At 33.1% G+C, this 23102-nt stretch overlaps 4 protein-coding genes across 5 annotated transcripts; 2 read left to right on the top strand and 2 right to left on the bottom strand.

Moving 5' to 3' along the window:
• The first annotated feature begins 433 nt into the window (after positions 1-433).
• LOC123903814 lies at positions 434-8284 on the top strand. Of its 2 annotated transcripts, XM_045953561.1 has the most exons (18): positions 434-941; positions 1899-2017; positions 2114-2202; positions 2287-2322; positions 2624-2717; positions 3170-3234; positions 3361-3857; positions 3942-4023; positions 4166-4237; positions 4536-4607; positions 4823-4894; positions 5162-5233; positions 5491-5553; positions 5639-6204; positions 6759-6894; positions 6979-7047; positions 7120-7431; positions 7925-8284. In XM_045953561.1, exons 1-18 carry the CDS (start codon positions 667-669, stop codon positions 8039-8041), a joined length of 2808 nt encoding a protein of 935 aa, XP_045809517.1. In that variant the 5' UTR covers positions 434-666; the 3' UTR covers positions 8042-8284. The 2 variants fall into 2 exon arrangements, with proteins under 2 accessions (XP_045809517.1, XP_045809444.1); XM_045953488.1 differs by having other exon boundaries at positions 443-941; positions 2114-2322.
• Positions 8285-10205: 1921 nt separating this feature from the next.
• LOC123903739 (F-box protein At5g52880) lies at positions 10206-13511 on the top strand. The gene is made up of 6 exons (XM_045953370.1): positions 10206-10516; positions 11108-11265; positions 11356-11443; positions 11618-11814; positions 12248-12393; positions 12992-13511. Exons 1-6 carry the CDS (start codon positions 10332-10334, stop codon positions 13109-13111), a joined length of 894 nt encoding a protein of 297 aa, XP_045809326.1. The 5' UTR covers positions 10206-10331; the 3' UTR covers positions 13112-13511.
• A 639-nt stretch (positions 13512-14150) lies between these two features.
• On the bottom strand, positions 14151-16539 carry LOC123903615 (reticulon-like protein B1). Its single transcript, XM_045953286.1, has 5 exons — positions 16338-16539; positions 15227-15407; positions 14954-15095; positions 14669-14738; positions 14151-14545 (listed from the first exon to the last, which is right to left on the bottom strand). The coding sequence occupies exons 1-5, from the start codon at positions 16537-16539 to the stop codon at positions 14385-14387; spliced, it is 756 nt and encodes a 251-aa protein (XP_045809242.1). The 3' UTR covers positions 14151-14384.
• Positions 16540-18759: 2220 nt separating this feature from the next.
• LOC123903456 lies at positions 18760-21966 on the bottom strand. The gene is made up of 5 exons (XM_045953275.1): positions 21556-21966; positions 20224-20581; positions 20047-20117; positions 19383-19481; positions 18760-19292 (listed from the first exon to the last, which is right to left on the bottom strand). The coding sequence occupies exons 1-5, from the start codon at positions 21760-21762 to the stop codon at positions 19191-19193; spliced, it is 837 nt and encodes a 278-aa protein (XP_045809231.1). The 5' UTR covers positions 21763-21966; the 3' UTR covers positions 18760-19190.
• Positions 21967-23102: the final 1136 nt, after the last annotated feature.

Below are 23102 nucleotides of genomic sequence, written 5' to 3'. Positions count from 1 at the left end.
AAAGACCACTTTGTTGATGAAGATATACTTAGCAGACTAAAACGAAACTAAAAAATTAGTTAAGGACTCAAACAAAACGTTTATTAGTAACACAAAAAAATGAAACGTTTACTATCAAAAGACCAAAAAAATTAAGAGACCAAAATTAGTTAAGGGAACGAGCCTATATATTTTGGAATAAGATTTAATGTTGTTGAAATTCACGTAGTTATCACATTTGTTAGAAATCTGTTTTTTTTTTTTTCAATGGGGTAAATCTCACATTCAATATTTTCTTAATAACTAAGTTTGGAAGTTGAAAATATAAATTTCGTGACAATATTATTTTTTATTTTTATTTTTTTAACCCTCCAATTCCATTGGAATGGGTCGGGTAATCCAAGGTGAAACCCGACAAGATAGAGTATTTAAGAATAAAGAACTCACTCTTAACAACGTTGTAGTTTTGTTCCCGGTCTTTCTCCGACACTGTTTCTTGCAAACACTATGCAACATTCATCATCTATTTTCTATTAACTTCAGTAATCTTGATACCCTTTGGCGAGAATCGATATTCACTGTGTTAAAGTACCAAACTTTTCTTCTCTTTTCTGTTTTTCACAAAGTAGTATCAAACTTTTTGTCTTTGATCAAATTGGGGTTTTGTTACTTTTTCTTGCGTATAAGATGGAACAGAAGCACTTTTTGTTGTCAGCAGCGTTGTTTTTGGGGTTGGGTGTGGGAATTGGAATATGGGTTGATCAAATTGGGTTTTTGTTGGCAGCACTTGGTGTTGAGATTGGGTTGTTGTGTTTAGGACTGGCAATATGGGTTTTTGTTGGTGATCATGTGTCTAATCGAATTTCTTCAAAGGATCAGATTGTGATGGAGGAGCTCATGAAACTAGTTATTGATGGGAAGGATAGTGAAGTTACATTTGATAAGTTTCCTTATTACTTAAGGTATTGTAGTAATGTGTTAGGTTAGGTTAGGTTTTCTTTGAATGATTTTCCCTTTTTCTTTTTCTGCTTTGAATCTTTGAATTATACTTGAAATTTATTGTGTTAGCAATTCTAATATGGAACATGATCCACCGTTGACCAAAATTTGAAATGGTTCAAAATTTCGACGAATTATATTGTCATCTTTTGGAAATAGAGGTTAATGGTCTCCTCATTTTCACTATTGAGATAATGACTTAATTGGTACTAGTTTTATTAAATTAACTGGAAATAAATATGTAGCTCTTATTGAACTGACATCAATCAGTTGGGTCACACAGTCTTAACTGTAAAGACGAGGAGTGTCTCGAGTTTTTACTTCTGAAAAGTAAAAACTTACGAAGATGGAAATGATTTTTAAATACCAATCTACCACGGACCACTTATAGAACTCACCAGTTTTTGTTGCAATTTCCCTCTAGAGTAATATATGGGTTGTGGGATGCGGCGTTGAATAAACAACCTAGTTAAAAACACTTATTGTATAAACTATTTATATAATCAAAGAAAAAAAATGTTTTCAACTTTTCATATATGTTTGTATGCTGTTTTCGATTGTGTAAAGTTCATTGGAATAATCTGAAACTGCTGCTTTTACGGTGTGCTATAAGCTATTTTCATAACAATCACTATATACTGCATTCAGTTGCCATGATTTGGTGAAATAAAAAACAAGCTCTCTTTTGTTTTGGTGAATAATAAAAAACAAGCTCAACAATTTTGTAGTTTCATGAACTATGGACAATCTTTTAGCATAGTGATATAATTTGATTTTCAAGTTCTGTCACATGTGAAATAGGTTTAGCCTTAGATGAATTTGATGTGAATAACTATTTTCCTGTTTAACTTTCAAGTTCTTCACCTCCTTCCTTGATTAACCCCTCATCTTAAGTTTCCATATGTTGATTGAAATTACAGTGAAAGAATCAAAATTTTGTTGACAAGTGCTGGATATTTTCATTTAAAACATGACTCATCCAAGCACACGAGGAACCTTTCGCCAGTAACCCGAGCTATTTTACTTTCTGGACCTGCAGGTATATTATTATATACAAGTTCTCTCTTGTCATGCAAACATTATTTTGGTTTTCAAATAACACAACTAACACTAGTGATATTTTAATTTTTTGAAGAATTTTATCATGAAGAGCTTGCCAAAGCTTTAGCACATTACTTTGAATCGAAGTTACTGGTTCTAGATGTTAATTACTTCTCTTCAAAGGTAGTGTTCTTACATCTTTTCACTTTATTAGCTATGATTTGTGTTATATATGTAACCATACCTTTCATGTTTTCACTTGTACAGATGCAGGCCAAATACGGATGTCCTGCAAAAGAACCAGTAAGTGTTGTCTGCTCCACATTAAGAACTGAAGATACTTCTCTTTTGACTCCATATTAACGTGTTTTTTCTGACATAGTTGTTTCCTGAATGTATATTTTGATTTTGTTAAATGAATTAGTGTTGATACTGATCATTAATGCGATGAATTGTTTGTTTTTTGTGTCATTCTTCACTTTCCTACACCAAAGTGCACAATTGTTAGGTCACCTAATTTCATAATTACTTTCGGAAAAAACATGCTAAAATTTAATAATTTCTGGTCCATAGTGGAAATTTTCTAACTTGTTGCTTATATTAGTATTTTAAAAGGTCCATATCTGAGGCGACTCTGGAATGTGTGTCTGGTTTATTTAGTTCTCTGTCAATCCTCGCAGCAACAGGCGCAATCAGAGGTACTAAAGGAAGTAGCACTTTAAGTTTCTGAACATGAAATTTCTTGTTTTTATAATTACTTGTTATGTGATTTATTCGTTCATGACTTCAAATCAATGAATGATTTAACAATGTTTAGACTTTAAGTTACCATCTAATACACGTTTTTGGGCCTACTCAACACTCCCATTGACTGATTTTATCATTTTGTGTTAATTCTGCAGTGTACTTTGTATGCTTGTTGACAACATAATTTGATATGCAAATTAATTTATTACTTGATGCTTTTAACTTGAATAGTGTAACTAGATCATGTCAGTAAGATCCTCTTAGCAATTTTTTACTTGTTTTGATTAGATCTTCTACATTAACTTTCAAGTTCTTAAGATGACCTTCTTGTGCATGATATTATATTATAAGTTTTAACAATCTTCCACAATAACATGCTTACTGCTTTAGCTTTTTTTTTCAGCTCCTTCGAAGTCGACAAGCCGCTACTTTCTTGATGAAAAGATTTGCTTAAATTCACTCTACAAGGTGATTATATCACTGAAAGCTTCTGAAACCTCAAATTTGCATTGTATCAAATATACCTAATCTTATGTTAGGATATATTTGTCACAGGTTCAGTTTTAACAAGAAAAACTATTGCAATTTTTACAGGTCTTGGTTTCTATATCAGAAACTGGATCTGTTATTTTATATATCAAGGATGTTGAGAAGGTCTTTCTTCGATCACCAAGGATGTACAGTTTGTTCCAACAGCTATTAAATAAACTTTCAGGATCAGTGTTGGTACTTGGTTCCCGGAATTATGCTTTGACAGATAGATATATAAAAGTTGATGAAAAACTCACTATGGTATTCCCTTACAACATTGATATCAAACCGCCTCAAGATGAGGCTCATATGAAAGTCTGGAAAAGCCAAATAAAAGAGGCCACAAAAAAGACTCAATTGAAAGATTACACCATCCGCGTTGCTGAAGTGCTTGCAGCAAATGACCTTGATTGTGATGACTTGGATACAATCAGCCATACTGACATGATGCTACTCAGTAAGCACGCCGAAGAGATTGTGGCATCGGCAATTTTTAATCACTTGAAGGATAACAAAAATCCAGAATATCGAAATGGAATCCTAATTTTATCAGCCAAGAGGTAATAATTAGGACTTGGCAATGGCTGTTTATGTAATTCAATAAAGAAAAAGTTTTTCTGTTTACTAATATTGGAAATATGCAGTTTGTGTTATGTATTGAGTCTGTTCCAGGAGGGTGAAAGTGGTGAGAAGGATAATAAGAAGACTAAAAAAGAATCAGAAAAGGTTTGTCAACTATTTTTCAACCAGAGCATGATGATTCATCAGATGAATAATCCAAACAGAAAAAGTGTGATAGTTGAATGCTTTACTTAACTTGTTGAGTTTGTTGTTTTTCATTTTTTTTTTTTGTTTTCTTTACTATCAGGATGATGCCAGAAAAGATAAACCAAAAGGGACAAAGAAAGACAGTGATATTAAAGCTTCTGCAGAAGCAGATGTATGATCAGTTTCTAATTATATAACCAAACATGTAAAATATTTTTTTATGTTTCAAAAAATATGCAGTTCATGATATGTAAGCTCGTCTTATATGTTTTACTCATTCGTTGTTTTGCGTTGCCATTAATTTATGCTTGCATGCAGAAAATTCGTCCTGATAATGCCCTTGAGGAGTGTGATATTATTTCTTTTCTTCTGACGGAAGAGTGATAGTTGAATGCTTACTGAACGAATTGAGAATTTTTTCTTTTTTCCCTTTGTTTTTGATATATTTTCTTTTTTCTCTTTACTGTCAGGATGGTGCCGGAAAAGATAAACCAAAAGTGTCAAAGAAAGACAGTGATGTTAAAGCTTCTACAAAAGCACATGTATGATCCCTTTCTAATTAAATAACCAAATATATATAATAATTTTTATGTTACAAAAAATACGCAGTTCGTGATATGTAAGCTCGGCACTTATGTTTTACTCATTGCCGTGCATGCATGCATTAAGTTCCCTCTGACAATGCTTTTGAGGAGTGTGATAGTTGAATGCTTACTTAACAAATTGAGAATTTTTTCTTTGTTCTCTTTACTGTCAGGATGATGCCGGAAAAGATAAACCAAAAGTGTCAAAGAAAGAAAGTGATGTTAAAGCTTCTACAAAAGCAGAAGTATGATCAGTTTCTAATAAAATAACCAAATATATATAATAATTTTTTTAAGTTGCAAAAGATATGCAGTTCATGATATGCAAGCTCGGCTTTTATGTTTTACTCATTTCCGTTGTTTTGCATTGTCATTAGTTGATGCATGAAAGTTCATCCTGACAATGCCTTTGAGGAGTGTGGTAGTGTTTTTTTTCTACCGACGAAAGTGTGATAGTTGAATGCTTACTTAAGGAATTGAGAATATTTTTTCTTTGTTCTGTTTACTGTCAGGATGGTGGCGGAAAAGATAAACCAGAAAGGTCAAAGAAAGACAGTGATATTAAAGCTTCTACAAAAGCAGATGTATGATCTTCTAATTAAATAACCAAATATATATAATAATGTATATGTTACAAAAAATATGCAGTTCATGATATGTAACCTCAGCTTTTATGTTTTACTCATTGCGGTTAATTTATGCATGCATGCATGCATTCAGTTCCTCCCGACAATGCCTTTGAGGAGTGTGATAGTGTTTTTTTTCTTCTGATGGAAGTGAGATAGTTGAATGCTTACTTGACAAATTGAGAATTTTTTTTCTTTGTTCTCTATACTGTCAGGGTGGTGCCGGAAAAGATAAATCAAAAGAATCAAAGAAAGACAAAGCTTCTTCAAAAGTAGATGTATGATCAGTTTCTAATTTTAGACCTTTATATTTTACTCATTTCTGTTTGTTTTGCAATGCCGTTAATTTATGCATGCTTGCAGAGATTTTGTTCTGACGCCTTGGAGGAGCAGATAAGAAAAGAGCTTGTTCCGGCAAATGAGATAAAGGTGACTTTTTCAGATATTGGTGCATTGGATGATGTTAAAGAATCACTTCAAGAAGCGGTTATGCTTCCCCTTAGAAGACCAGATCTTTTCAAAGGCAATGGGATTCTGAAGCCGTGTAAAGGTGTGCTGCTGTTTGGACCTCCCGGTACAGGAAAAACAATGCTTGCAAAGGCAATTGCAAAAGAAGCTGGAGCAAGTTTCATCAATGTCTCTTCGTCCACAATACATTCAATGTGGCACGGACAATCTGAAAAGAACGTCCGAGCTTTGTTTTCAGCAGCGGCAAAGGTTGCCCCAACTATTATTTTCATTGATGAAGTTGATAGCATGCTTGGACAACGGTCTACAGGTGAGCATAGTGCAATGAGAAGGGTTAAAAACGAATTCATGTCCCGTTGGGATGGACTATTGTCCAAACCTGATGACAGGATTATTGTTCTTGCTGCCACCAACATGCCATTTGACCTTGATGAAGCAATTATAAGACGGTTCCAGCGCAGGTAGAACAACCATTTGTCATGAATCACGATCATTTGTTGCTTTCGCTCAATTGCAATCATTTGAGAATCACGATCATTAGTTTCTTTTTCTCAATTCCAATCATTTGAACAAGGACAAGCATTCATTATCTTCATCATCTTTAGTGATTAGTTAGGTTCTCATAACAAACAAAAAAAGTTTCTGATAAACATAGATTTCATTAAATTTTGTTCCAAGTAAAGGTCTAAAATTTAATCTTTGAAAGTATGATTAAATTGGTCACTAGATTGAATCTACCTTCAGATAAAAAAACCTTGTGCAGTTAACTGTGCAAGAATGACAACTCTGGAAACTCACTAGAAGTTTCAGTTTCAGGTTTCAAATCCTGTAAACTAACATAAACAGACTAAAATCTACCTATAAAAAAAGTGCAAGCATAACAACTCTTTAACTTTGAGCACTGAATGAAGTATCTCTTAGGCCTATCATTGCGCAGTTTGGTTTCATGATATGATGCAGACTATTGTTTTTGAGATCTGTGATTGACATTTATGTTCATGGCAATTTTGAGCAGGATCATGGTTGGTCTTCCGTCTGCTGAAAATAGGGAAACAATCTTGAAAACTCTTCTAGCTAACGAAAAACATGACGATATAGACTTCAAAGAGCTTTCAACTATGACAGAAGGATATAGTGGAAGTGATCTTAAGGTTCATTTTGTTGTCATTCTCGATTTCTAGTTCGCTACTTTGGGTTTGTGGTGATAATCTATTGACATTAATTTCTGTAAACAGAACTTGTGCATGACTGCAGCATATCGCCCCCTTAAGGAGCTAATACAACAGGAGAAGGAAAAAGAAATGGTAGTTCCTTAATTACTTCTAATAATGTGATGGTCATTTTCTGCATAGCTAAGTAATAACCATTTATTTCAGAAAAACAAGAAAAAAGTGGCAGAAGCTGAAATCTCAAAAGATGCTTCCAATGATACCGAAGAAGATAAAGAAGATCAAGTGATTGCCCTCAGGCCTTTAAACATGGAAGATCAAGCTGAAATCTCAAAAGATGCTTCCAATGATACCGAAGAAGATAAAGAAGATGAAGTGATTGCCCTCGGGCCTTTAAACATGGAAGATCAAGCTGAAATCTCAAAAGATGGTTCCAATGCTACCGAAGAAGATAAAGAAGACGAAGTGATTGCCCTCAGAGCTTTAAACATGGAAGACATGAGACAGGCAAAGAATAAGGTGTGTTGGACTTTAAACTGTTCACTTCAATTGTTGTTTCTATTTGCTTATTTGAGCTTGGCCTGTTTGGATTGACTTATTTTTGAGCTTATGTGAAACAGGTTGTGCAAATAAACAGCTTTTATGTATTATTATAAGTTTTTCAAGGTAGTTTATGAGAAAACAGCTTATAAAAATATAAACTTTGTTGGTGAAAACTTATAAATTAACATAAAAGCTTATTTATTTGCATAAGCTATTTCCATAAACTCAAAAATAAGCTAAATCCAAACGGATTATCTATTGGCATAAGCACTTGTGAGACTGTTTGGTAGAACTTATGGAAACAACTTATGACATGTCCTTAAGTTGTTTTCAGCTTATTTCCATAAGCGCTTCATGAAAACAGCTTATCTAACCAAGTCGTCCATATGAAAGAATGAATACCTAGCCTTCTTCCAGCCGAACACATATATTTATGCATAGAAATTGATAGATACATGTGTAAATACAGGTTGCTGCAAGTTTTGCTTCAGAAGGATCAATTATGTACAAGTTGAAGGAGTGGAATAATTTGTATGGAGAAGAAAGTTCAAGGAAGAAAGAGGAGCAGCTTAGTTATTTCCTTTAGATAGTAGAAGCCAATTTGGACACATCAATATTAATCCAAAGGATATATATTTTAACCAAAGCATTAATAATTCAGTAGATATATTGAACTCAAAGCATGCTAGATTGTTGAAAAAATCCAATTGAATAGATTTATTAATCCCTAGGCATCATGCATCATGTTTGGGAGCCTTGATTTTATGTTACAATGTTTCTTTTTTCTTTTTCAGAAAGAAGTGAATTATGCTATAAACCCTTTAGGACAGTTAAATTTTATATAAATTGATTATGTAGTAGCAGCACTGTTTATTGAGTTTGGTTCAATTATTTGGCTTACATGAATAGTCTTTAAAACTAAACACAAGGTTTAAGCTATTAATCATGGAAAATTCTGAAAGGATAATGAAGTATTGAAAAAAATGCATGCATGCAATCCTTCAATCAGGACATATTTGGCTGATCATGATCGAATAGTTCAAATTTAAAGTAAATTTATTCTTTCATTTTAAGTTGCTTTAAATTTAAACTTCTGATCTTGATCAGATGAATAGAAATGTTTTAACCGCAGGATTGCATGTAGTTTATTTGGGAATATTTATCCAACAATCAATGAAAACAAGTCACATAAGTAATAAAAATCCCTTTTTGTAGTAAAATAATCTTTAGTTTATTTGGATACAATGAGTAAAAGTGATTTTTTTTTAATTATAAAATAACCTCCATCTTTTAACACTTGCTTTTTCTCTCCTCTATTTTTTTTTAAAATTATGATTTATTTATTTTTTTAACATTCAACCACTTGAAAAGAAGATAGAAAGAGAAAAAAAAATTAAAATATTTTTCAAATGATTAAATTCTGGGTCTGGCTTGATTTGATGGAGAGGAGAAGAATGGAAGAAAGAAGATGAATATACCTTGTACAAGAACTAACATTCTTTTGAATAAAATTGATGGAAAATACCACTTGGTTGACGAAAATATATATTTAGGGGAACAAAACGAAATCATAAAAATTAGTTAGGGGATAAAACTAAACGTTTATTTCTCAGGGGACCAAAACAAAATAAAAAATATTAACCCTCGAATTAAATTAGATGATTCAGTTGACTGAATACCGGTAAAAAAAATACTAATAAACATTATTTTTACATGTTCCCATAAAATTTATTTTAAAAAATAATAATATAAAAACACGAGAGATATATGACGGTAATATTTTTAAATTCGAAAATAAATTGAGTACTGTTTATAGTTGTACTGTGGACAAAAAGTTGTCCCGTGGTTCAATGAGGGACAAAAAATCTATTTTTTGTCATGTCCCTTGCTACCTAATTTGTTCAGTCCCATAATCAGTTTCAAATCAAACAAGTACAACAAAAGTTGTCTAGTTCCCTATTTTTTAGCAGATCAAACGCACCGTTAGGCTAAATTTTTTTCAAAAGGCTAAATAGTGTTTTGTCTCTTATAATATTAGCAAATTTTGTTTTACATTCTCACTAAATTTGTCACCTATCATAAACCAACATAGTTAGGAAGGGCTGGATTGAAATTGCCAAAAAAAATTACAAAAGAAGGGCAAAAATTCGGGTTCAAATACGTGGTATTATTTAGGTTTAATTAGTATTTTGGTTCCTTAAAGATTTTTATGGTTTCACATCGGCCCTTTAATGATTAAATGTTCCTCTATAATATATTTATTTGCTACATTGGTCTTTTCTATTAAGTTTCATATTCATCGCTTATTTAATTTAATAGATTTCATATGATTCTTGTCTAATTTAATATATGTTTGATATTGATGATTTATCTAGTATAATAGATTTCACATAATCCTCTTATCTAGTCTAGATTAATATGAAATCAAAGTTAAAAAAAATAAAAATCAGTCGTTAGTTGATTTAGTGATGATTGATGACGCTGAACTTGGTAGGAAGACCACAGTTTGATCCCCACAATCGCGATCGGTGGGGCTGAAACCACTTGATGTCAGAACTGACCTCCGAATCAAATCAAACTAGTGGGGAAAGCAAAAAAATTTAAAAAATAAAATTGAAAGGTAAATAAATTAAAAAAAAAAAAAAGTATTATGTGGTTTATGTTTATGGCGGAAAAAATAAAAATAAAAAAATCCTTAGAATGAGGATTATGGCGGTAATATATAAATCAATCTAAAGACGGTTAGGTGAAAAAAAATTGAAAGGTTAAAGACTAGGTTTCAAATCAAATCTGACACATGCATCATTCTCTCCAATAATGTTTCTCAACAATACCAACGTTGTTGTTTGATCCTTTGTCTCAATTGGGAACAAACAATGTCAACCCCATTAGAGAGATACCAAAAACTTGACCTAACAGAGTCTCTATCAAAAATCTACAGATACCCAATTGCTTGTAAAGAGCTAAGCTTTATTCTCAGAGAAGCTTTTCATCAATTCCCAAAAAATTTACAAACCCTAATTTTTCAAGATACTCTCTTTGCCTTTCGTCTCATTCCACAGTACGTTCTTTCTCTTTCTCATCAATTTCTACTTTTTAATTTTTATCTCCAATTCTTTTTCTTTAATCCAAATTCAAAATATTTAATGAATTTAAGGATGTTATTTTTTATTCATAATATAATGGTATGAAATTATGTTAAAGCTTGAATCATGTAGGTTTTTTTTTTCCCCTTTAGATGTTGTGCTCATTTTATTTTGTATTTTTGTTTGTAAATTATGCTATTTTTTTTTTTTTTGTTAATTATGTGACCATGGTTAGTTTGAGATTAATAAACATAAATCCCAGCATAGCAGTTATAAAACATTTACCATTTGTGAAGTTCAACCATCTCATGATTTAGCTTCTTTTTTTTTTCCTTTGGATTAGAATTTAGAACTGAGTGGTATGTATAGGATAATTTTCATGTGCCAGTGAAAGATTTATGTTTTTTTATTTAATATGCTATAGATAAAACCATGAAATATGATTTATGCCTTTTCTTAAGGGAACAAATGTCTGTGACTAAAATTTTAATCAATGTAAGGTTCTAAATGTAGTCTTCGAGAATCACTTTAACTCGGTAGTTTTTGTTGATGCTCTCTAATTCTAGAATGCAGACTCAGAGTGCTGTTTCAGCAGTCCATTTACTCCTTCAGAGTGTTGAAGCGGCGCTGCCAAAGCAGAAAAAGAATATGGCTGTGACAGAATTTAAGCATGCAATGGTTGCTCATAAGAGGCGTTCTAAAGCTCAACACCAGGTAGAAAAAGGTCAGATTTTAGTTAAGAAATGGTTTTTGTTGTTTTACTCAAGAAGGAAAACAAGTCATGTTAAATAAGTTTAATTTTCATGTATTTCAGATTCATTGCAACTACCACAAGATGTTCTTGTACACATTTTCAGTTTTCTAGATATGCAATCTTTGGTCTCAGCGGGGATAGTTAGCTGGTAATTCAGTTCTTCTTTTATGCGAATCATTTATATTTCATTAACTAATCACGTGCCTACTTATTTGTTCTCGAGCACATGAAAGTATGTATGTGCTAATCATACATTTTTCCCCCTGCATTGGCTGTTAAGATAAAACTTATTGATCTGGGGATGACTTGATATTGCATATAGGTCATGGAACATGGCTGCAAATGATAACCATCTGTGGGAGTTGCAGTATGTTGTACTGTATGACTGTGCTGCTAAACAGGCTGTTAAACAGCACCCTGTGAGACCCGATGAAGAAGTGAATGATAAGCTTTTACAGAAACCCCTGGATACTAGAATGGGTGTTAACTGGAAAGAGGCCGTTAAAGGAGCATACACTGGTAAGCCAAATGTTGATTTCTTACAGATCAAGAAATGAGGTTTTAACTTGGTTTTCTTTTCACAACCAATGCTTTAGTGAGTCAAGATTTAAAATATATATATATATATATATATATATATATATATATATATATATATATATATATATATATATATATATATATATATATATATATATATATATATATCAGGCACATGGGGATCAGAAACAAAAGTTTATTCTGCATTGGGATTCAAACTACACCTTCAAAAAGACAAAAACTGCCGGAAGTGTTTAATTTCATTTTACTTTGGTAAATTGAATTTCTATGCTATTAATTGATACAGAACAAAGCTAATCTTCCTTTCGCGCTCACGCAGATGGAGAACATGTGTGCATACTTGCATATTCATATTTTCTCTTCTCATCGCAACTGGTCTGTTTTTGTGTAGGATCACTATCCAAGAAATTAACAACCAATCGAGGTTACTGCAAACACTGCAAAGCTATAGTTTGGTTAAACAACTCAAAATGCCTTAATGTACATGGAGGAATAATATCTAAAATTCATGATGTCAAACCTGTAACGTCATTCCAGGTATATTTTGTTCTCTATTTAGCCATTTGATATTAGGTCCATTTATTATAGTTTTTTCTACTATAAAAGGTGATAGCACTTGGACCAGAGAAAGTGGGGTAGAATGTGTCGGAGAGGGTTGAATCTCTAGCATTATCATCATACTTAAATCTTTAAGCTGGAGAGCAAGCATTGTAGTAGTTTATTAGCTGCAGTCGCTTAGTTTTTCACAAATTGTCCATCAGTTTTGATTTTGATGGGGAATAGAGTTGTTTCAATGATATTTGCAGAAACTACTTTTCTTTTTCCCTAATTGTCGAGTTCATACTTGGGAATATGGAATTCAGTTATACAGTTATTTGAAGAATAAAACCTATTTTTTTAAGTGAACAAAATTTCTCCTCCTACCAGAGACAATCCTATTTGAGAAGATGTTGAACACTAAACATGTGCACCTATTTGTTCAATGGTTTGCCATGTTGTGAGAGACTAGCTTCTTCGGCTAAACAAAACTTACTTTTATTCCTTAGACCATGTCTTTGATTTTTTCCTGCTGTTTCACAACATAATTTACTGAACTAAATAGCTGATATTGACTGTAAAGGTTTCCTAATTTCAGGTTGTGGATTATCTTCTAGATGATTCTCTATCCATAACATCTTCCTCAGACAGTGACAGTGATTCAGATGGAGAGTCGGTTTCTTCTAGGTTATGGGCGTATCCCAAGCATTTGCATTGAATCAAATCAATGGCCATTCTGTTCTTGTATGGTATTTTAAGTAGCCTACAGTTTTTTTCTTCTTTGCAACATCTAGCTGGTGTCATTCACTAAGAAAAGAGCTGATTGCAATCCCTGGCAGGCATCACAGGAATTAGATAATTGCCATTTTTTATATAGTATGATAATTGTCATTTTGGAGTTTAAATATATTTCATTTGTCAATTTTTTTAATGACAAAAATGTTAATAAATTAGTTGTTAGAAATGTTTATCTCTGCTTCTTGTGATATCTCCATTAAGCAAAATTGGGGTGGAGAGAGGAGTGTAATACTTTGTTTATTGTGTAACGTTGTTGTCTTAGAATATTATGTACATTATTATTTTTAATTAGATTATTAGTGAATGATAGTGTGTTTGGATTTAAGTTTGCAAGCACATTTTTTTATTAAACTTAATTTTGCAAATATATTTTTTGTTGAAAATGAGTTTAATGTCATTTGATTTATGTTTCGCAACATGCCCTTATTCGTTGAAGGATAGGCCTAACATAATAGCTCAATTGAATATATATTTTTCTAGACTCGGTATTTGGCTCAAAAACCGACTAATTTGAGTGATGTCAATTTTGCTGTCCACTAGCGGGTGGTCTATGGAATGGCCTAACAAAAGATGTGGCACTGAGATGATTCGTATATGAGACCTTGACCTTGAGAGGATTACACTTCAATATTCCAAATTTTCACCACAAGGCCAACCCATGAGTTAGCTCAATTGAACCATACTATGGAGTATGTGAGGGGAAATATGCTAATAAAAACTGCTACTTAAAATACCTTATGAGCATTGGTCGTGAAACAAACCTAGATTCCCTACTACTACTGATGCTTTATTTGGTAGTATTGTGAAAGATCAAAAGTTAGTCCAATTTAAATTTACAAATCAAAGACAATCTTTGAAATTGGAACTGCTGCGAAATTGTAAGGCATCCCCATAATATAATGAACACACAAAATAAACAAATTGAACTTGGCAAACACTTCATTAGATGACATGGGGTGCACGTTCATCAAGTCAATGTATACAACAAAATGTTGATGCTTTGACATTTAATAATTTAAGGCTACTGATAAAGAATTCAAGATAAACCTAAAAATAAAGCTGGGACTAGAAGGACTTTTATTCCTCAAACGATTTTTCACTCAATTAATCAAAAGAGGAGAGAAGATGCAGTAAGACAGACTTATAAAATTCGACATCTGAACAAAACAGCTAATCCTGACAGATAATGTATTCTAATCCTTTTTCAACCCTGCGATCGGTATCTGGCTCAAAACCTTAGCATCAAGCACCGCATACTGTTTCTTGATCTCGATCATTGCCTTCTCAGCTAGTGCGTCAACCTGGTCTTCGTTTTTCTCGTACACCAGTGGCAGTGTAAACAGTGATAGATAGACTGTATTTCACCAAATGGACTCATTGTTAAGAGAGTACCGTAAAAAAATGATCTTTTAAGCATAAAACATAAAAGATGTAACATTGAGAAGAAGAATAATGGAATTGATGCATGAACTCTTACATAGATAAAACAATGTCAAGAAATTGAACCAGCTCCCAATGACTGAGATAACCCACAATACACCAACAACCTGATAACAGGACAAAAAACACCTTAGTTAGTCCTACTAGACTATCTAAAGCATGTTGCAAAATGAAAAAATATAAAAATAAAATTGAATTTGATATGAATGGATATGATTCAAGTTAAACCTTAGTTTCTCACAGAATCAAAGGAAACTCGAGCAATACGGTTTAATCATTAAACCATAGCTTCACATAGAGATGAAGGGAGGGATAAACTTACGGTAAGAAACTTCCTAATATCTCTCCCAGTTCCAATTTCCCGAAAAATAGTGAAGCCTCGGTTAAGCTCAATTCTCAGAACAGTAACAGCCTCGATAATGGATTCCTGAGGAATCGAAATATTTGGGATTTGCATCGGAGACCTAGTTGCAAAAAGGTCACACACAACATGAAAGTGCATAAATAAGTCATAACAATTTTCACCTTATGGTACAAAGGGAAACACCAAAAGAATTCCAAAAAAGGAAAAATCAGAAGAATTTGAAAGGCTTACTTGTGGATAAAGACAGATGCATTAGTCCACAAGAAAAGGGCCCCAAGAGACAAAATCAGTAAATGGCAGATAAGAGTTATGAGGTGGTATTCCATCAACTCAAAGAAAACCCACAAGGCAGTGCCAGCACCAAGTGCCATTCCCGTTAATTTCTTGTTCCTCCATAGTAAAATATCGGCAGCTGCAAAGGAAAACGTTCATAATGTAATAATGCAACAGAGGAAATTAATTTATAACCTGAAATGGTTAAATTTTATTCATCAACAACAAAATGTTCCACGGGAAAGTGGGTCAACAATTTCCAATTTGAAATGTAATACTATAAGAAATAAGAAATTCACCCCATTGTCAAGCAAAATATTTTTTCATTGTTTTCCTTTCCTTAACAAAATTTTCCTACAACTAGACATTCTATGACACAACTGATAGATACTTTGGTCACTTAATCATTTGATCTGGTGTTCAATCCGTGACTTTGTATTCACAAAAAAAAAAAAATGTTGAAAGAGGTAAACTCTTAAAATAAATTCGAGACATTAATCTCCATAAATGCACTTGTAAATAAGGATTTTGAAGATATTATGGCAAGAATTTTGCAAACAAAAAACAGCCCTAGAGATTGGTTCGGGAGAACACTAGTTTTGATTTCTTGTGGGAACAATTTTTAGTCAGATTTTACTTACCATGCTGCCAAATATTACCGGTCCTTTCTCCTAGAACTAGAGACTTAATACCAACAAAAAAAATAAGTTTTAACAAAACAACTATTAATTATATAGACACTAGATGATGCGATCACAAAACGAATCCAATCTAAATCAAACATTCATAGTACCTAAATTTCTCTAATTAATCCAAGTAAGATTTACAATTATTTATTTATGTTAATAAAAGGAATATGAAGTTTGATTAATAGAACACACTAGCATTTCCAATTTCAAACAAAACGACATCGCCATGCATAACTTGATGGCTCATGCATCAAAATCCTTTAACCACGAAAAACAAAAAACTCACGCACGATGAGTTATTGCAGAATGAATGCAATGCCAGAAAATAAAAACAAAGAAAAAAAAGAGTGCGTTGGTGGAAGTAGTTAATTAGGACGTACGTTTTCCACCACCTAAGACCATATGAACGGGGCGATCGCGACCGAGAAGACGGTAAACAGAGTTAACTTTAGAGGCGGGTAGTGGTGGCTTCTTGGAGTGGATGTTATTGCGATCATCGTCGGAATCGGAATATGAATCTGAACCGGAGTTGTTGTCGTGAAACTTCTCTTCGATCTTATCGACGAAGGATTCAGTCTCCATGGATGGATGGATGGATGGATGCAGAAATGGAAATGGAAGGAGTGAGAGAGAGAGAGAGAGAGAGAGAATTGGAATGAGTTGCTGCTGCAATGCGAGAGAGAGAGAAGAAAGAGAGTTTTGCGTTGAACGCTTTGTTTGTTGTTTATATGTGGCATCACGTTCGGAATTATAGTTTTGGTTGAGAATGAATAACGGAAATTTTGCACTCTCCTACTAACTGCACCATATCAAACTTTAATTACTTTCACCATTTTATTTTACAAATTATTTGGTTTTTTTTTTAAATAGAGATTATTAAATAATGTGATATTATATATTGAGAGGTCGAGTTCATAATCATGTTAGTCTATTGGATATGTGATATTATCTCAGATGCAATGCAAGCAAGTATCATGTTGAATTAAAGCCAAAAAAGAAAAAGGTTAGTTGTTTTATATTATAAATAAATAAAATTAAATGGTAAAATAAAATTGTTTACATTTTTAGTGTATTAACCTTTTTTCTATGGAAATAAATTTAAATTTGGTGAGGCACGCCAGCCATAGACAATAACTCAAGTTACATTTGATGTGAGTAAAATGTCTAACTATCTACCAGCATAGCATGATACAAGTGGTAGATATTTGGACCTCTTAATCATTTGGTTCTGAATTTGATTTACGGACATTGTGTATGGAAAAATATGTGTTGGAAGAGGTCAATCCCTTATATTCATTTCAATTAGCTCGAAGGAATTAATTAATCTTTGTAATTACGTGCGGAAGATAACTTTGGTTTACTTAAAAAATAAAATGTCTAGCTATCTATGTTGTGTAGATGCATTTAATTATTCAGGCATAAATATTCATAGAAACATTTTAAAAATAAACATAACAAAGTGAAATGATTTAATTTTTGTTGTTGTATCCACTGTTTGAATAACCTTGCTTACAAATGAACCCTTCTAAGCAAGATCCACCAAATAATTCTAATCCTAAAGGACGAAAAGGAGCAAGTGTTTACGAAAACTTCTCTACCGACCACAACATTTCTCCCTGCCCCCCCAAAAAATTCGGAAAACGTTTTCCGAATTTTTTATAGTGTAAATTTTACACTAGAAAAACACATCGAAACGTATTTTTCGAATTTTTTTACGTGCTAGCGGGTAGGGGAGAAATGTTGTGATGGGTTGAGAAGTTTTCGGTGTTTATAGTTGTATCTTTTTAAATCCATATTAATTTTGTACTTTAACCTGTTAGTGGATAGTGATATACACATGATGATGTAATGTACAGCGATATTTTCTCTCCCCACCCCCCATGAATCTTTTATCCCCCTTGAATTTCCAATTTTGCCCTTGAAAAAATTTCAGTTCGTAGAAATCAAAGTTTTTTTTTGCCTTGAAAACAAATTTCGGTTTCTAAAAACCGAAATTTACTCTGAATTTGCACTAGAAAAATTTCGGTTTCTGCGAACCGAATGTTTCTGCAAGGACAAAATTGGAATATTGAGGGTATAAAAGATTCATGGGAGGGGGGAAGAGAAAATATCATGTACAGCTGTTTAGCTCTAGCTCTTTGAATGAATGAATTATTTCATCTGACAAAAAAAAAAGGACGAAAAGGGTGTTGGGGTGGGGTGCCAATAGTATGAAGAAACTCATTCCTAAAGGCTAAAGCTACTCCAGTCCTGCTCCCACATTGCAAACTTCAAACTTACCACCAAGAATCTACCACATGAGTTCAATACGGAGCATATTAAAAATCTCCAGAGAATGCAACAAGAAACTAAAGAACTTGGATTTTCTCGAAAAGTCTTTCGGAGGAGGCTGGCTAATGTGGGAATTTATTGATGAGGGAACCTTGGTTTTTGCAACTGGTCTTAGACAAGCTAGAACTAATACAGTTAACCAACCTGATGCAAACAGCGATGATTTATCTTCTGACAAGGCAAGTGTTAATTTGTAAGGAGATTGAGTTCACTATTGTATATGTTAGTCCTCATCTCTTACAGGATGAAGGATGAACGACTGACCGCTCTGAAAACTACACTGGAACTGGAATACCATCAAATAGCCACCAAGAGGAATTCTATTAGATGCTGCAAGCTAAAAATAAATGGTTATTCGTAATTCTAATGAGGATTGATTTATGAAGAATGTGGTTTGCAGGATCTGGTAACAGGTTTCTTTAAGGAATTGTATTCAACTGTTGGTGCTGCTACTTCAGCAGACCATGCAACTCAATTTTAAAACACAATAACATTTTCAAATACAGTGGTCATTAGCCAATGCAGTCAAATGATAAAACAACAAAAAATACATTCCACGCAAATTGGATGGGATTTATTGTATAAAATCATATATCTGCACTTAAAGTGGGCAGTAGAATTTACTAAAATGCCCCATACCTACTAACATTTCTTTTATAGATTATTAAGATTAAGATAAGATACAATCTAAATTACGTCTAGGCCAACCTGTACTAAATTGTCATTAGGTAACATATCATACAATTTTTACAGGTATAAAAGGAAGACATGATAGAAAAGAGTCCTCTCTCTTATATGAGAACTGCAGGCGGTGCTGACATAGCTTTGCATAACATCATCTTTTCGAAAAAAATCCTGCGAGTTCAAGAAGTCTACCTCAAGGTGTGTTGGAGCTGATACACTTAATACTGACTTTTTTGTTGTTCCAATTTCTCAATCAAGGCTTTCTTTTCGTCATCGCGGAGGGAATTGAATGTGAAAACGGACTTGTCACCGATGTCATCCTTGATGTTAAACATGAGTCCAAGATCAGGGAATTTGTGTAGGGAATGAAGATATTAATGTCAAGAACAAAATTATGACAAGTAATTTACCTTGATAGGCTGGGTGAACTTCCTTCCAGCAAATATCACAAAAAGCCCCATCCACAGAGCAAGCAAAGTAAGTTTAGTTCCATCGTCCATCAAACCACTCTGCAAATTTTAGAGTAAAATTTGTCGGGGATTAAAAGAAACAGATCTTGTACAAATGGACCAATCGGTATTGGTGATAATAACAATCCTCACTATCTGCTTATTCGATGAAGGCAATTGAGATGCGGTGCAAATGTGCAATAATGTAATTGTCAAATGGACAATGGAAAATCCAATAATTCAAATAATAATAGCATCAAAAGAAATATGATAATGTGTTTCATTTTAACGATATAAGTTCAGTGCAATCATAATAGAAGGTCATTACTCGCAATTGGATCCTCTGCAGCTCAGTCCAACTCAATCTTAGTCATTGGACATGTTGCAAGGCTAGAGAAAATTAGGATTCCGGATACACTTCATTCACTGAAGTTGAAATATGAATCATTAGATCTTCATCCAACGATTCCAATCTCATGACAGTAGTAACTATATTTTGAAATCACTGAATCCAAAATTCCAAATCCTTAACTAAAAAACTAAAAGAAACCATAGGGTGTGGCTATCTTAAATTAAATATGCAATATGTTTAATAGAGCACTTTAGAGGAACGAAACAAGAATACCAGATGGCCAAGAAGAAGTATAGGAATAATAAACGTGAGAGCTCCGGCTTCTAGCTTGCCATAGCACAGTCCTGTTTAAAGAATACACAAAGATAAAATGATATTTAACTTTTTCTTCTCTTTCTAATTAACATTAAATGGTAATATAAAAAGTACATGGAGTTAATTTAACATCACCTTCCTTGAAAACAAGGCCTGTCAAAGCAGCGAAAAGAGGACCAACAAGCCAGACAGCTGATGGGTTATCAACGACGTATTGTATTAGAGTTTTATTAGCTGGTTGAGCAAGGTAGAAGTAGGTTGCAGCTGATCCAAGAACCCCAAGACCCCATAATGCTTGTAGAGTGCGCTTGATTTCAGTCACATAGATATGAATCAAGAATAATGATAAACCCAACCCACCTGACCCAATGACATACAAAAAATCAATGTTTTGCTTTAGCGTATCACTTAGGTTATCGGGCAAATAGGCAGCAGATGCAGCAATGACAAACGATGCAGCAGCTGTTACCAATCCTGATCGATATGAAATAACCTGCCATAGGTATCACTAGCGTTACATACATAGCATAAGCCAAAAGCTTTCAAGCTGCAACTGTATATGTAATATATATGCCTTATACCACTTTTGCAGGTGCTGCATTTTCAACTATAAAACAAAACATCCACTAATAACAGCTATAATTACTCTCAATGTCCGTATATTATTTGGGGAATTTTTTAAGGTGAACACTCCGGTACACATCTTATTTGGAAATGTACTGGTACATCGTTGAGGTGGATAATTCTAATACTCGGCGGTGTACCAGTACATATCCAAATAAGATTTGTACGGAAGAATTCACCATTTTTTAATGTGTCCTTGAATTCAAAAGCATGTAATTTCATCTTGAAGTTTTCAATAATTTGTAATCGGCTCCTTAAATTCCAGGTACTAATTAGAAATTGCAACACTTAAAAGTTGATGAATCTGATTGAAAACTAGTGTACATTAAAAGATTATAGAAAAAGAATAGAACAATTGTTATTCCATATGGCAAAAGGAATTACAATGATTGTTATATAAGAATTTAATGTGATGAAACTAACTCAACCTTATAACTAAATTCTTTGGGTTCCGGAGGGAGTATGGTCACAAGACTAAAACATAAAGGAATTGACAGAAGGGCACCACACCGCCAGGAGTGGAGCCTACGGTTTAATTTGACTCAACACCGGAAAACTTACCTGGTCCGGTCTACAAAACTGAAAGGAATAATATCCTATCTAACCTATCTAAAGTTCTAAACCAAACACTTGATAAGGTAACAACTTACTACAAGCTGCTTAACAACATAAACAACAGTAAACAATAATCTAATCATCAAACTAATGTAATAACTACTTAACTAATAAGGATATTTTAGTCAATCTAATCATCTAATCACAGTTAATAATACTTAATAATAATAATTTACTAAAAAAGTGAAAATAGAAATTGAAGGAGAAGAAGATAAGGTGAGTAGTAACCTCTTGAACATCGGAGGATTCAACGGTCCAAGGGCCATAAATACCGTTGTAAACTTGCTGGTTTTCTCCGGCAGCTTGACACCGTACCGATCCGATTCTTATTTTCGAGGGAGGAATCCGAGCGGCACAACATAACCTTGAAGAAGGAATTCGAAGTGATAGTGATACCGCCACAGCCGCAGTACTCAATCCTTGTAATGCCGCCATATTCTGATTTTCTCTTTTGAGGCTTCCAGTTTTCAATTGGATTGCACGACAGACAATAACAACGTTAATAATTTCATTTTTATTTTTATTCTTGTGGTCATTAACAAGTCAAATTCGTGTGATACATGTTCATTTAAGTGATTATGTTGAAGAGGTTAATTAATTGCATTAGAGATGGATTAATCCAACTCAACTGACAATTACATATCAACCGAAAATTAGATACCTTAAGTTAAGTACTATCCAAAAAGGAGGTGTGATAGGTAGCTAAACTGATTAAGTTAGTTGAGTTAAGGGTTAAGAAGTTGAAGGTCCATGGTTCAAGTTTCGGCGAGGAGAAAAACTAACATAACAATATTTGATACTTAAAGAGAATTAATTGTCCGATACGCGTATCAGTGACACGTTTCGGTTATATTTTTTTATAAAAAAGATGATATTAATTACTGATAATTCTCCGATACGTGTATTGTAACGTATCGGACGAGTATAGTTATCGAGTATGTATCGGACACGATATTTCGTCATTTTTGAGTATCGGGACTTCACAGGTTCAGTATATGATATTAGTAGTAGTAAATTTAATCGCTATTGCATGATTCACTTATTTATAGTTGTTGAATTTTACTTATAAATTATTCTGATTATATAGTCGATTTTACTGGACGACAAACAAATGCTAGCATTTGAACTCTTGCATAGACGATCTTATTACATACTTCCCACTTTACTTATTCCATTGTATTACCTATTTTGAATGAAATATCTTTTAAGTTAGTTTGCATAAAAAAAATGTTTTTATTTGATCTGTTTTTGTCTTCTTTTTTTGTGTATGGAAATAGTTCCCTTATTTTGCGAAGTAATATCAAATGCGGTCTTTCTTTTACTTATTTATTTTCTTAAATAATCCTTTCTTTTACAAATTTTTTTATCAAAATTACCTACTTTATTTGTAGCACATTTTAAATAGAAAATACCGCATTGATATACACTTTGTAAATGGAGGTGTGTTTCTCAAACTTGTTTATGTGTATTTGTTTCTTTTGGGCTTAGGCCCTTTCAGTTTCAGCTCTTAAAGGTACTCCACACCCTAACATTTATACCTTCACCTCCTATGAACCATCCAAATCCAATGTTCCAGTTTTATCCTTTTAGCATTAAATTTTTTCTTACTTTCAATTTTTCTGGGTCGAGGATGATGAATTCACCCGTACATAATTTTTTTTCCCAATTTTACAAATTTACTGAAAAACTTCAAATAAGCCATTTGGTTTATAAAAAACATAGAAAACTAAAATTGAAGTTTATTAACCGGAAAACTCATATTATGTTTATTGTTC

The sequence above is a fragment of the Trifolium pratense genome, linkage group LG1 (assembly GCF_020283565.1).
Source record: "Trifolium pratense cultivar HEN17-A07 linkage group LG1, ARS_RC_1.1, whole genome shotgun sequence".
In the NCBI taxonomy this organism is placed as follows: Eukaryota; Viridiplantae; Streptophyta; class Magnoliopsida; order Fabales; family Fabaceae; genus Trifolium; species Trifolium pratense.
The sequence above is the reverse complement of the archived record's forward strand: the minus strand, read 5'-3'. Positions and strand labels throughout refer to the sequence as shown.